Below are 15,243 nucleotides of genomic sequence, written 5' to 3' on the forward strand. Positions count from 1 at the left end.
GGGGGTGCCCGGGGGAACACCGGGGAAAGGAGCCCCAAACAGCCCCCCCCACGCGCCCCCAGGGCGAGGGGGGGGGAGGGGGGAGGGGTCGGGGAGGGGAAGGGGGGGGGGGGGTGTCACGGTGCAGGGGTGGCGGGGACGGGGGGATGCAGAGGGGGGGATGAGTCACCGACCCTTCCGAGTCATCACTGCGGCATCACCCCAAAAATGGGGGGAGGACACACAGCTGGGTGCAGAGTGGGGGCAAGGGATGCACAAGATGCTTGTGTGTGGGGGAATTCAGGAGTTTGGGGGGATTTGGGCCCCCCCAAAATCTCACCTGCTTGTAGGTGACGCCGAGCTCGGTGACATCGGGGTACCCGGCGTCCTCAGCCTCGTCCCCGCTGTCCCCCAGCCCCTGGCAGCCCTCGGGGTCCTGCAGCTGCTCCGGGGGGTCCCCAGCCTCCGGGGAGATGAGGGTGAGGGGAGGGCCGAGGGGGGGGACAGGGGCCCCCCCCTCTCCTGGGGGGGGCGATTGCTGCTCCGTCAGCTCCTCCTCCGTCTCCTCAGGGTGGGTGGGGGGCTGCCGTGCCAGCTCCCCCGCCTTGGGAAGCAGCTGGGGGGCAGGGGGGTGTTAGTGACCCCCCTGCACCCCTATACCCCATCTGCCCCACCCCATGCCCAACCTACAGTCACCCCCTGCCCCACAGCAATTCCATACCCACCCCATATGCAGCCCATGCCCATGCTCACCCTATGCCCCATTCCTACCCCACATACACCCCACACCCATCTCGTGCACCAAAGCTACCCCATTCCCATCTCACAACCACCCCATGCCCCCCCCCACTCCCCCCAGCCCCACCCCCCACCCCCACCCAGTCCTTCCCCAGTTTCCGCCCAGTTCCCCCTCCTTTGCCTCAGTTTCCCCTGCTTGCAACATCACCCCCCCAGCTGTATCTAGGGGGTTAGTGGGGTGTCAGGTTGCCCCACAGCTACCCAACATGCCTACCCGTGGGGCAACCTGACACCCCACTAACCCCCTGCTCACCCCATGCCCTCCCAGTGCCAGTCCCGGGCTCGGCCCCCACGGGTTGAGCATGGGACCGGCACTGGGAGGGCATGGGGTGAGCAGGGGGTTAGTGGGGTGTCAGGTTGCCCCACAGCTACCCAACATCCCACCCCATGCCCCATTCCCACCCCACATACACCCCATGCTCACCCCATGCCCTCCCAGTGCCAGTCCCATGCTCAACCCGTGCCCACCCACACCCACCCCATACCCCATTTCCCACATCACATACACCCCATGCCCACCCCACGCCCATCCCATACCCATTCCCCACACACACACACACCCCATTCCCACCCCACACCCATCCCATACCCATTCCCCACACCACACACACCCCATTCCCACTCCACTGCCAGCCTCACTTGCACCCCATACCCACCCCATGCCCCCCCCCAGTCCCAGGGCTGCCCCCGGCCCACCTTGCCCAGCTGGACCTGCTGCTTGTCGAGGAAGTGGTGCTGGAGGGGGCCGTGGGGCAGGGCCTGGGGGCTCTGGGGCAGCGGAGACGACTGGGTGCGGCTCAGGGGCCGGTGCCGAGGCAGTTTGTTCCCACGGGGACCCCCCCCGCGCTCTCCTGTCACCAGCGGGGACTGGCCGTGCAGGGGCACTGGGGGGCACCGGGTCAGTGGGGCACCCGACACCCCCCGGGCCCCCCCAGTGCAGCTGGGGGTGAGGGTGGGGGGCTGTAGGCAGGGGAAACTGGGGCAGGACTGGGGGGGAACTGGGAAAGGACTTGGGGGGGAAAGTGGGGAAGGACTGGGAGGAAAGCGGAGCACAGAGGGCGACAGCGGCAGGAGTCGGGAAGGAACTGGGGAAGGACTAGTGTGAGATCAGGGCAGGACAGGGAAGAAGTTGTAGAAGGACTGGAGAAGAACTGGAGAAGGACTGGGAGAAAACTGAGGGGAAAGTGGGGCAGGACTGAGGGGGAACTGGGGGGCAGGACTGGGCGGGGGGACTATGGAAGGACTGGGAGAAAACTGAGGCAAGACTAGGGATAAACTGGGGAAGGACTGGGGGGGAAACCAGGGCAGGACTGGGAGAAAACTGGTGAAGGAACTGGGGAAGGACTGGAGGAAAACTGAGGGGAAACTGGGGCGAGACTGGAGGGCAGTGGGGCCTCACCAGCGATGAGGGTGCTCTGCTGTCGCGCCTGCTCCAACAGCAGGACGTGCTGCAGCAGGGATGGGGGACCAGCCGGGGGGTCCCCGTCCAGGGCCACCCCCAGCAGACACCCCGGGATTGAGGACGTGCTCAGGAACTTCCCAGTGAGGGCGGTCCCGGGGCGCAGGGGGGGGCACCCCCGGGCGCTCACCCTCAGCCTGCGGTGACAGCTTGGAGGATGCCTGAGGGGACATGGGTGGCAGTGGGGGGGGGTCCCACATCGCCCCCTGGGGTGCCACCCCCATGGGGTCCCCACATGGTCCCCAGGGGTTCCCCACATCCCCCCATAGGAGGGTATCAGGCCCCCATGCCACCCCCTGTTGTGTTCCCACATCCCTCCCCACAGGATTCCCGATCCTAATGTGGTCCCTATGCCACCCTCTTTGGAGTTCCCCCACAGTCTCTATGGATTGGTGCCAGGTCCCCATGGGGACCCCCACATCCCCTCTATGGGGTGGCAGGTCCCCGTGCCACCCACTGTGGGGTCCCCATGTCCCCAGGGAGTCCCCACATCCCCCCCCATGGGGTGCCAGGTCCCTGTGCCACCCCCCGTGGAGTCCTCATGTCCCCATGCCCTCAGAGGGTCCCCACATCCCCTCCATGGGGTTCCAGGTCCCTGTGTGACCCCTCCATGGGGTCCCCACGCCCCCCGTGCCCCCAGAGGGTCCCTGTGCCCCCCACTCACGGGGAGGTGGGCGCTGGTGACAGTGACAGTGGCCTGTAGCCCCAGGGACAGGTTGGGCAGCGACGGGGATGTGTAGAGGCTGAGCTGGGCCCCATCCAGGGCCAGGGCACGGGGCTGGGGCAGGAGCTGCTGCGGCACCACACGGCACGACACGCCATCAGCACGTGTGTTGGGGGCATGTCACACCATCAGCACACATGTGCCAGGGCACAGCATGCCATCAGCACATGTGTAGGGGGCAGGTCATGCCATCAGCATGCATGTGCCAAGGCAAAACTCGCCATAAGCATGTGTGAGCCAGGGCACACCAGTGACACGTTACCTGCACGTGTGTGCCACCACATGCCACTGACACCAGGCACGCTCACAGCACACCTGAACACGTGTGCACCTTAAACATACAGCATGCACTTGAGCACACATGTGCACCCTGAGCACACCCACAGCACACACCGGCACACACATGTGCACCCTGAGCACACTCACAGCACACACCTGGTTACACATGTGTAGCGTGAACATGCACACACTGGTTGCACACACTTGAGCACATGTGTGCATGCAAACATGCTGGCTGGACACACCTGAACATGTGTGCACTCTGAGTACACCCCCAGCACACACCTGAACGTACATGTGCCCCCTGAACATGGACACACTGGCTCCGCACACTTGAGCACACATGTGTACCCACACATGCTGGCTGCACACACCTGCACACACGTGTGCCCCCTGAGCACACCCCCAGAACACACCCACACACAGATGTGCATCATGAGCACCCCCCTAGCACACACCTGCACACACACGTACACCCTGAGCACACCTCCAGCACACATCTGAACGTACATGTATACCCTGAGCACACCCCCAGCACACACCTACACAGATGTGTGCCCCCCCGAGCCCACCTCCAACACACACCCGAATATACGTGTACACCTTGAGCACACGCCCAGCACACACCTGCACACGAGTGCCCCTCCCTCCCCTCGGGCTGTACCTCAGCGTGGATGTTGGGGACGGAGGCGGCCAGGCCGTTGTGGGCACCGTGGGAGCTGTTGGGGGAGCTGGGCCCCGACCCGGGGGCACTGCTGCACACCGAGGACACTGCAGTACATGCGTGTGTCACACACGGGGATGGGGACACCGGGACCCCCACCCACCTCAGGGACAGGGCAATGCAAAGGTGTGCAAGGGCACCAGCACACCTGTGCACACGTGTGGTACCACCGCAAAAGCACGTGCATGGATTAGTGTGCGCATGAACACATGTACGCTTGTGTTGCAGAGGAACACACATAGAGAAGCACACACGTGCACAAGCACGTGCAGATGTGCACACTCACGTTACAAACACACGTGTGCACACGTGCTGCACAAGCACGCATGTTAAAAACCTCCCACAGGACCCAGCCTATGTGCATGCACGTGTTCCACAAGCGCGCGCAGCAGCAGTGCGTGTGCTCCTGTTGCACAAGCACAGGGGTCACATGTACACTCACGCTGCAAACATGTGCCCAAGCACATGTGCTGCACAAGCAGGCGCATACAGACATGCATTCATGTTGCACAAGCGTGTTCACAATCATGCGTGTGCACACATGTTGCACAAGCACACGTGTGAAAAAACTCACACAGCAACAAGCACGTGTGCACCAGTGTGTGCACGTTCCACACACGTGCAGCAGCATGGTGCCCTCCTGTCACACAAGCACACACATGCAGAAGCACACATGCACAAGCGTGTGTGCACTCGTGTTGCACAACCGCACGTGTGCACGTTTCACGCACACGTGCAGCAGCACTGTGCTCTCTTGTTGCACAAGCATGATGCGCAGAAGCACACATGTGCACAAGTGTGTGCGCAGACGTGCACTCCTGTTGCACAAGCATTTGCCTTGGGGGGATGAGTGTTGCCCAAGCACATGTGAAAAATCTCCCACAGGAACAAGCGCGTGTGTGCACATGTTCCACAAGCGTGTGCAGTAGCAGTGCATGCACTCCTGTTGCACAAGCACACGTGTGATGTGCACATTCATGCTGCAAACACATGCACGAGCACACATGTTGCACAAGCACGCGTGTAGATGTGCAGCATCAGCGTGTCCCCGCGTTGCACACAGACATGAAGAAGCACACATGTGCACAAGCGTGTGTGCAGACATGCACACTCCTTCTGGACAGTGAATGTCCAAGCACACACGTGCACACGTGTCCAGCAGTACACGTGTCCCACAGTCCTGTACAGCCACAAGGATGGGGACGCAGGTCCCTCCCGGGCGCTCCGGGGAACCACCGGGTGACCTGGGGAAAGTGAGGCAGGTGGCGTGTCCCCACCCATGACCTCCCACGTGGCCCATGCCGTCACACGTGCCCCCCGGGGGACGCACCGGTGATCTCGACGTGGCGCTTGCGGAAGGCGCTGAGCACTGAGCCATCGCGGCGCCGCAGGAGGGGGCTGCTCCGCCGCTCTGCCACCTTCTGCTTCAGCCGCGACCGCACCTTCAGGTTGGGCTCGGAGGCTGGGGGAACGCAAAAACGTGTCACTCCAAAACTGTCACCTCCCCTGGAGGTGTCTCATGCCCTCCCCGCCCGCCAGCACCCACCAGTTTTCCGGAGAGGAAAGTCATCCCGGCCGTCATAGGTGCCGAGGAGGGGGAGCTTGTAGGACGGAGGGGTCCCCGGGCTGCCTGTCTGCGGGGGGGAACTCTGGTCCAACGAGGTGTGGTGAGCCCTGGGTGGGGGGGGGGGGGGGGGGGCGGAGCCCCCGCTAGGACGCCTGGGTCCCCCCCCCCCGAGGCGGTCTGGGGGGGTTCTGTGGGGCTGGGGGGAACCTACCAACATTTGGGGTGCTGGGGGAGGGAATGGTTCGGGGGGCCGGGGCCCGGCTCCTTCGTCTTGCTGAGCAGGAACTCCTGGAGCTTCAGCTTCACCTCAGTGCTGGCGATGGCACCTGGGGGGCACGGAGGGGTCAGAAGGGCAGTACATCCCCTCTACAGCCCCAAGATGCTCCCAGCACCCTCAGTCCCACTGCCCCCTCTGAGCACATTGCCCCCAGTGCCCCCAACCCACCCCAGAGCCCCTCATCCCACCCCAGACTCCATTGCCCCCCGACCCCCCCGATTCACCCAGTCCCAATTGCAACCAGTCCCTGCCAGAGCTCCCAGCCCTCCCAGGGTCCATTGCCTTCCCTTCCCCCCAAACCAGCCCCCAGCATCCCAACCCCAGATGCCCCCAGCCCCCATTTCCCACGGCCCCCCTCGATGCCCCCAGCCCCATTGCTCCCCTTCCCCCACAGCCCCCCATGTCCCCACTGCCCCCAGCCTCCCAACTGCTACCTGTCCCCCCCCGAGATGTGCCCAGTCCCATCCCACTGCCTCCACCTAGAGCCCACTGCCCTCCCAGTCCTTCCACCCACTCCCCAGTCCCCCATCACAACCAGCTCCCCACAGCCACCCCACAGATGCCCCCAGCCCCACTTCTCCCCAGATCCCGTTGCCTCCCATTCTCCCAAATCCATCCCACAGCCCACAACACCCCCCACCCTCAAATGCCCCCATTCCCCCCAATCCCACTGCCCCCCTCTGAGCACATTGCCCCCAGTGCCTCCAACCCACCCCCAGCCCCGATTGCTACCAGCCCCCTCCCCAGCCCCCCGATGCTCCCTCGCTCACTGTCACGGCCCCTGTCCTTGGGTCGCAGGTTCTGGAGCTGCTCCAGGCGCTGCTGCTCCAGCTCCTGCCGCTCCCGCTGCCGCTGCTGCTCCAGCTCCTGCTGCCGGCGGGCGGCCAGGGCCTCCTGCTGCTGCTGCAGGGCAGAGGGACATGGGGGGGGACAGGGATGGGACCCCTGCAGCACAGCCACTCTGGGAGGATGCATTGCCCTGCCTTCTCCGCCCCACCTAGCTCCGGTACCCCAGGATAACACCCCACAGCACCAGCACCCCAAGGAACATGATGGCCCATGGTTCTGGCACCCCAAACCCCCTCAGTGGCTCCATCACCCCCAATCGCCCCCCAAGAGCTCCATCGCCCCAGATTACAGATACCCCACATCTGCATCCCCCCAACCTCCCTCTCAACAGTTCCATCACCCCCAATAGCTCCATCGCCCCCAGCAACCCTCCCAGCAGTTCCATCACCCCAGATAAATGGTATCCCACAGCTCCATTTCCCCCCCCCCGATCTCCCCCAACAGTTCCATCACCCCACAGAGGTGATCCCCCACAGTTCCATCATCCCCAATAGCTCCATCACCCCAGTATCCTCCCCTGTGGCTTCATCGCTCCCAGTCTCACCCCCAACAACTCCATCACTCCCAATATCCCCATCATCTCAGACAGGTGATACCTCTTACCTCCATCACTCCCAATATCCCTCCAACAGCTCCATTGCTCCTTATCTCCATCACCTCCAGTATCACCCCCTTGGTTCCATTACCCCCTACAACTCCATCACCCCCACTATCATCTCCAACACCTCCACCACCCCAAATCAGTGATACCCCGTATTTCCATCACACCAACCTCCCTCCCAACCACTCCATCACCCTCCAACTGCTCCATCACCCCCACTATCCCCCTCCCACAGCTCCAGCACCTCAGACAGGTGACACCCTGTCTCTCCATCACCCCCAGCATCCACCTCATGGCTCCATCATCTTCAATCACCTCCTAAGAGCTCCATCACCCCCGATCAGGGATCCCCCACATCTCCATTCCCCCAACCTCCCCCCCCCAACAGCTGCATCATCCCAGATCAGTGATCCCCCAAATCTCCATTCCCCCAACCTCCCTCCCAAGAGCTCCATCGCCCCCCATTGCTCCATCAGCCCCAGTATCCCCCCTCCAATACCTCCATCACCCCCCATATACCTCCCCATGGCTCCACAACCCCCAGTATCTTCCCCAACAGCTCCATTCCCCCAATCCACCCCCCAAGGCTCCCCCCCCCTCACACCTTGAGGTGCTTCTGGAGCTGGACCTGGTGCTGGCGCGTGAGGTGCTCATGCTGCTTCTGGAACTCGGCGAAGAGCAGCTGCTTCTGGAGCTGCTGCTGCTGCTTCAGGGCCACCAGCTCCCGCTGCAGCTGCCGCTCCCGCGCCGCCGCCAGTCCCGCGTCCAACCCTGCAGCCTCCGGCCCTGCTGCCTCCAGCCCTGGCCCCTCCAGCCCTGGCCCCTCTGGCCCTGCGGGGCCACACTGGGTTACGGGGGGGGGCGGGATGGGGGTGGCTTGGGGAAAGGGTTCCAGGGGTATGGTGGGGGCAGGGACTTGTTTAAGGGGTGTTTTTAGGGTGTCCCAGGGATGTGGGGGAGACACAAGAGTGTCTTGGCGGTGTCCTAGGAATGATAGGTGGGCTGGGACTTTGTTAAGGGGCAGTTTTAGGGTGTCCCAGGGATGGGGGAGGAGAATTAGGGGCAGTTTGGGAGCATCAGTGAGAGGGGAAAAAGCTGGGAGCATTTTGAGGGTGTCCTAAGGACGGAGGGGAGCTCGGATCAGTTTTGGGGTGCACCAGGGATAGAGAGGGGAAATGGGAGTGCCTTGGGGGTGTCCCAGGAATGATGGGGGGGGTGCTGGGGGTGTACTGGGAATGATGGGAGGGATAAGACTTATTTAAGGGGCAGTTTTGGGGTGTCCCAGTGGTGAAGAGGGAACTGAGAGCCGTTTGGGAGTGTCCTAGGGGTGGGGAGGGTAGCTGGGAGCAGTTTGGGGGTGTCCTGGGGATGAGGGGAGGTGTTAGGGGCAGTTTGGGGGTGTACCAGGGATGGGGGAAGAGGCCGGGCATTCCCAGAGATGGGGGGACGGGAGGGGACAGCTCACGGGCACCTGGGGGGTTGCCGGGGGCAGGGTGTCGGTGATCAGCCCCTCCCATGAAGCTCCTAGGGGTCTCCCCCCAGCTTCCAACCCCCTGGATAAGCCCAGGATTCCCCCATTCTCCCCCCCAAAAAACCCACATGGAGGTTCCCCAGTCCAAGCTCCTGCATTTGCAACACAGAACAACCAACCCAAAGGGCAACCGGGGGGGGGGGGGGGAGGGCAAGACCGAGCCCCCCCATCCCCAAACATCCCTCTTAAATTCCCCAGCGATCACCGAGGGGCACAGACATCCCCCCCTCACCTCCATCAGCAAAGGACACGGGGAGGGGACACAGCGTCCGGGCCACCCCCACCTCGAGCCCTCCCCCTCCCCACGCAAACAGGAAGGCGGGGGCGGGGGGCACGCGCTGAATGTTAACACGCCCCCCCCCTCCCCTCCCCTCCCCGCAGCCCCCTCAACCTGGCGCGGCCGCACGTCGGGCACTGACGTGCGCCTGGACGGACCCACGGACGTCACTGTGCGCGGGGGTGGGGCACCCCGAGCCCCCCCCTGCTTTGACAGACCCCTCCGGGGCATGCCAGCCCCCCCCCGAGGATAGCCAGCCCCCCCAAAACCTGCCAGTGCACAGTACCCTGCTGCCCCCCCCCAGTGCCAACCAGGCTCCCCAAATATCAGCCCCCCTGCTAGGCAGTACACCCCCTCCCCCAAGCTAACCAGCCCCCCAAGCCAGGTAGCCTGTCCCCCAAAACTAACCAGCCCCTCCAGTGCCAATCATCCCCCCATCAACCAGCCCCCCACACACGAGCCAGCCCCCCCCAAACTAGGTAGCCTTCCCCCCCAAGCTAACCAGCCCCTCATACACCAACCAGACCCCCCAAGCTAGGTAGCTTGTCCCCTTCAAACTAACCAGCCCTACCAGTGCCAACCATTCCCCCCACAAACCAACCAGCCCCACCTCCCCAGTGCCAACCACCCCCTCCCAGTATGAGCCAGCCTCCCAAACCAGGCAGCATCCCCTCAAACTAACCAGACCCCCCCGTACCAGACAGTCCCTCCAGTGCCAACCAGACCTCTCCCAGTATGAGGCAACCCCTAAGCCAGGCAGCACCCCCCCCAAACCAACCAGTCCCCTCAGTGCCAACCAGCTCCCCAACACATGAAGCAGCACCCCCAGTGTCAACCGGCTCTCCCTCCCCAGTACTAACCAGTCTCCCCCAGTATGAGCCAGCCTCCCAAGCCAAGCAGCATCCCCCAAGATAACCAGTCCCTCCCAGTGCCAACCAGTACCCCAATATACCAACCAGCCCCCCAAACCTCCCATCTCAACCAGTCCCCCCAGTATGAGCCAGCCCCCCAAGCCAGGCAGCACCCCCCCAAACCAACCAGCCCCCCAAGTCAGTGCCAGCCCCCCCCGATATGCAAGAGGGGAACCTCCAGCCCCTCCTCCCCACCCCAAGTCGCTCTCAGGGTGGGGGGAGGGGGTTTGTTTCTCCTGAGGGGGGATATTTTTGGGGGTGCATTGGGGCACTCCTGCAGCCCCCCAGACCTGACATGTCCCAGTTTGGGGGGTAACCAAAGGCCCCTGGTGGTTGTTGGGGTGCAATGGGGGGGTGGGGGTCAGCACCCAGCCCTTTCAGGGGGGAGGGGAGGGGGCAGCACCCGGGGGGGCTAAAGATAGCCCCCAGAGGAGCCAACCCAACACTTTGGGGTCAGTGGTGGCTCTGGGCTAGCACCGGGCTGGGTGGTGGTGGGGCCACCACTGCACCCTGTGAGGGGACCCTCACCCTGTGCCCCCTCACCTCCACGGACAGGGGCTGCTTGCACAGCTGTACACACGTGTAGCTCTCCTCTGACACACCTGTGCATACCTTTACACACTCATGCAAAAAGAGCAGATCTCCTCCTTGCACACCTACACAAGGGGAGCAGCTCTCCTCCCCCTGCACACCTGAACACTCTCATGCAAGGAAAGCAGCTCTACCTCTTGCACAGCTGAACACTCAGGTGCAGCTCTCCCCCGACACACTTGTGTCAAAAGAGAAGCTCTCCCCTTGCACAGCTGTGCACACTCATGCAAGGAGAGCAGTTCTCCCCTTTGCACACCCCCCCACCACGCTACACTCACACCTCACTGGGGGGGCATGACCGGCTTTTGCGGGGGGATGTCACCGGATTTTGAGAGGGGATGTCACAGGGTTTTGGGGGGAATGTCACAGGGTTTTGAAGGCACAGGGAACCAGGCTCTCCCACTCACCTGGGGTGTGCAGTGGGGTGCAGGGCAGGAGCTCCAGGGGGGGCTCACGGTCGGACACCCCCTCTGCGGAGAGAGACCTGTGTCCCCCCCCCCCGAACGGGACCACAGAGGGGCTGGGGGGCACACGCACCCCCAAACCCAACCCTCCATCACCCTCTCAGCAGAGGGGGACAGAGAGATAGGGGTCACAGAGCATCCCTTGGAGTTTGGGGTGATTGGAGAGGATGTGCCCCCCCCCTCATTCTAGGCAGTGTAGGGCTGAGGGGCCCCCCCTCACCCACAGCTTCCTCCATGCCCCCCTCCATCCAGGCTATTCTCTCCAACTCCTGGAAATAGCCGGCGCACGGGAGGAGCTGGCTATAAATAGGGAATTGTGCCGGGGGGGTGTCACAGCGGATCCTGTGGGATGGGGTGTGCTGTGCCCCCCCCCAACAGCCAGCTGCATCCCCAAACTGCCCCGGGGACAGGGCACAGGGGCTGCCCTGCATGGGGGGGACTGTGGGGGGCCTAGGATCCCACCACACCCCTCCCATCCCACCCCCCTTTCCACATCCCCCTAATTGCCAGGGACATTAATCCGCATCAGCACTGCCAGGAATAAAATCTGGGATGTGCAGAGAATGATTAGCCCCCGCTTTGAGAAAATGAAAGCAAACGACCCCCCCCACCCTTCCCAGGACCCTGTGACTCCCCCCAAGAAGACCCCCCAGGGAGACAGGGGTGCAGGGGGTGCAGATGTCGACTCAGCACATTTCCCATGGGATTAGTGTCCCAAAGCAGCTCCACGGGAACAAACCAGAGCGGGGAGTGACAACAGGCTGAGGTGTGGGGACCCCCCTTTTGGGAACGGTGACCCCCCCCCCAGCGCCCTAGCCGTGCGTAACCCCCCCGGCAGCCGCCACGTTTATTTACCAGCACATTAATCCCATGCCAAGACTTTTAATAGCTGGGATATTTCTGGGACACCCCCCGCGCCCCCCCCCATAGGGCGCTTTGGGGCTTGACGTCAGCCCGGCTATTTCTGGTGTTGCCAGCGGGCAGGAGGCCACGGGAATGGGCCCTCCTGGCTCCTGGACCCCCTTCCCGGCTCCTGGACTCCTTTCCTGGTGGCCAGACCCCCATTACAGCTCCTAGACCCCCTTCCTGGCTCCCCATGGAGCCCCATCCAGAGGTGGTGGCATATCTGGGGGATGGGGGGGGCCCTCAAGGAGATGGAGGGTAATAGTGGGGACCCCCAGGTATGATGGGAGAGATGGAAGGGAGGCGGGGGGCTGCACCCAAGGATGGTACCAGCACCCACAGGACACCCCCCCCCGATTGACCCAGCCCAGCTGAGACCTGTCCAACTCATCACAGCAGCCGGAGAGTCACAGCATATCTCGGGGGTCCCCAAACCCCCCTTCCACAGGCAAACTCAAAGCCACAGCCAGGCGGGGACCCCGAGCAAAGCGCCCCGGGGATGGCAGAGGCGGGCAGGCCGTGTCCCCGTGCCAGCCTCGTGCCAGGCACGGCCGGGCGACACTCCAGCCCTGCGGCTGCTCCAAAAATACCAGCCGGCGGCAACCAGGGCGGTTTGGGGGCAGAGGGGATACACGTACCCCCATCCCCAACCGGCGGTGAGCCCATGCAGGAGACACGGGGGCTCTGCCACTGCCCTTGTGCCTCAGTTTCCCCTTCAGAGCCCGCGAGGGTCGGCGGTGCCGCGTGTCCCCATCCGGGAAGGGGAAGAGGACACACACACCCCCACCCCCGTCCAGATGTCGCCGGAGTTCCCACCGGGATAATTACAGGGCGGCTCTGCCGGGGAGGCAGCGGGAGCCGGGACAGCGCGGGCACGGCCCTCATGGTCACCACAGCTGTCCCCACGCCTGGCACCGCAGGGACCCCGCACAAACAGCCACGCGTGGGCTGGCCACGGCGGTGACAGGAGCCGTGCCTCAGCTTCCCCTGGGGGTGGGAAATGCCAGGGGTCTGGGAAAACCGGGAAGGGGGATACCTGGCATGGCCCGGGATACTGGGGGAGGGGGGCAGCTGGCACAACCCCCCTCCCCCCCCTCGCCCCGGTGCCTGGCACGGTGACACCCACACGGCAGTGGGCACAGACATGCCATGGTGGGTGGGACACTGCTGCAGCACCCTGTGGGACCCCAACACCCCGTGGGTGCCATGGCAAGGAGCTTCGGGGCCTCAGGGCAGACACGACGATATGCAGGGGGGATGCAGCTGTGACCGGCGCCTGGCAGAGGGGAACTCCCCCATCCCGGGGTCCCCAGGGCTCACCTGTGTCGCTCTGGGGGTCCATGGTGGGCGGCGGGTGCCGGGGGGGTGCGGAGAGGCACGTGTCCGGCGAGCCCGTCAGTGCCGCCCGGGGCACCGCGGCTGTGCCTGCGCCACCTGGGAGCCCTGCGGGACCAAGTGCCCTGTCAGCACCCCGGGACCCCCAAAATCCCCCCCCAGCACCAAGTGAGAGGGGGGCTGGAGCCAGCACTGAGCCCCCCTCCAGCCCCTGAACACCCGCCAGCGGCAGGATGTGGCCCCGCTCTGCTGCCCCCAGGGATGGGGGGACCTGTGGGCACCCCCAGAAGGGACCTGGGGGGGTAGAGGGGACTTGGGGGGCTGAGGAGGCTTTGGGGGAGTTGGCAGCATTACACAAAGCTCTGCAGGAAAAGAAGGGGGAGCACAAAGGGGGAGCCCAGGGGGATGGCAGAGAAGTACCCCTCCCCCGTACCACTCCAAAAGGACTCGGGTGGGACCCCCATAAGGACATGGGTGGAGGGGACACACGCTCATTTGTGGCTGTCCCCCACACCACAAGGCCCCCGGTGCTGCCGCCCCCCCAAAACCGAGGCATTGCCCCGAGATGGGAGTCGGGGGGTGCCACGCGTAGGGGCCACGCGGCGGGACGGACCCCACGGAGGGGAGGGGGGGGGGGACAGGACACGCAGGCTGCCGGCAGCCGGCAGCCCCGAGCCCAGCGCGGTGCAGCGGGGCCCCCCGGCCCCCCCGCCGCAAACGGGCCGCGCTGCGGAGCCGCCGCCGCGCTGGCGCCCGGGCCCCCTGACATCGCAGGGCCCCCCCGACATCGCAGGATCCCCCCACTACACAGACCACCCCACTCCATTGCACCGAGTAAAGCCCATCGCACCGGGACCCCCCAACCCGCACCGACCTCTTCCCGAACCGCACCGGGGCTCCTCATTGCAGGGCCCTGCCGAACCGCGCCAGGACCCCCCAACAGCACCGGGACCTCCAACATTGCAAAGCCCTCCTGAACTGCACAGAGACCCCTCTAGACTGCAGGGCCTCACCACTGCATGGGCTCCCCCTTCCCCGAACCACGCCGGGACCCCGTAACGCACAGGACCCCCCCCGACTTGCACTGGGGTCCCCCACTGCAGCCCCCGCACCGAACCGCAGCGGGATCCCATTGCAGCCCCCCATCCACCCGCACCGAGACCCCCATTGCAGTCCCCCAAAAACCACCCCATTGCAATCCCCTCCTCGCGACGCACGGGGCCCCCCCATTTCACCACCCCCTGACTCTCACAGGAGGGTCCCCCCATTGCAGCCCCCCCCCACAAAGCCGCACAGGGGCCCCCCATTGCAGCCACCCCCCCATCCCGCACGGCGCAAAGCCGCATCACATCGGGCCCCCCCAACCACACAGCAGCCCCCCATTACAACTCCCCCTCCCCACTGCACACACACACACCCCGCCCCAAACCGCACCGGACCCCCAACGCGCCTCCCCATTGCAGCCTCCCCACCAATGCACGGGGGGCCCCCCCCACCGGACGCGCACAGGAGGGACCCCGGTACCGCACACCCTCGCGCTCCGCCGCGGCCCCCCCCCAGGCGCGGTGCCCCCCTCCTCGTGCCCCCCGGGCCCCCCTCGTACCTGGGGTCCCCCCGGTGCCGCCCGGCGCGCGCCCCGCCCCCCCCCCCCCCTCCTCCTCCATCTTCGCCGCGCGGCCCCGCCCGCCCCGACAACAACATTCGGTGACGTCACTCGCGGGTCACGTGACGGCGTCCGTGTGCTAAAAATAGACCCCCGCGCGAAGGGGGGGGACCCTCCCCTTGGGGACGTGGGGCTTAAAGTGGGGCGGGGCTTAAGGAGGCTCTTAAAGGGGCCGCGGGTTGCAATTGCACACGTGTGTGTGCGTGCAATGGCACACGAGCAAGCGTGAGTGTGCAAATGCATGTGCCCGAGTGTGTGTGCGCAGTAGCACATGTGCGTGAGTGTACAATGGCATGTGAGTGTGTGTGAGT

General features: G+C 64.8%; 1 protein-coding gene across 1 annotated transcript in view; it reads right to left on the reverse strand.

Annotated features, from left to right (window-relative positions):
- LOC113962858 (histone deacetylase 5-like) overlaps window positions 1–14,890 on the reverse strand; it is a 22,123-nt gene extending 7,233 nt beyond the window's left edge. Inside the window, 13 exon segments of the mRNA XM_027673640.1 lie at window positions 320–595; window positions 1,474–1,661; window positions 2,177–2,348; window positions 2,350–2,397; window positions 2,901–3,029; window positions 3,904–4,010; window positions 5,294–5,425; window positions 5,510–5,637; window positions 5,742–5,856; window positions 6,578–6,710; window positions 7,862–8,088; window positions 13,255–13,377; window positions 14,873–14,890. Coding sequence (XP_027529441.1) covers window positions 320–595; window positions 1,474–1,661; window positions 2,177–2,348; window positions 2,350–2,397; window positions 2,901–3,029; window positions 3,904–4,010; window positions 5,294–5,425; window positions 5,510–5,637; window positions 5,742–5,856; window positions 6,578–6,710; window positions 7,862–8,088; window positions 13,255–13,276 — 1,677 coding nt within the window. The 5' untranslated portion in view covers window positions 13,277–13,377; window positions 14,873–14,890.
- Between the last annotated feature and the right edge of the window lie 353 nt (window positions 14,891–15,243).

Source organism: Neopelma chrysocephalum, unplaced genomic scaffold (assembly GCF_003984885.1).
Source record: "Neopelma chrysocephalum unplaced genomic scaffold, ASM398488v2 Primary Assembly neopelma1_185596, whole genome shotgun sequence".
NCBI classification, from domain to species: domain Eukaryota; kingdom Metazoa; phylum Chordata; class Aves; order Passeriformes; family Pipridae; genus Neopelma; species Neopelma chrysocephalum.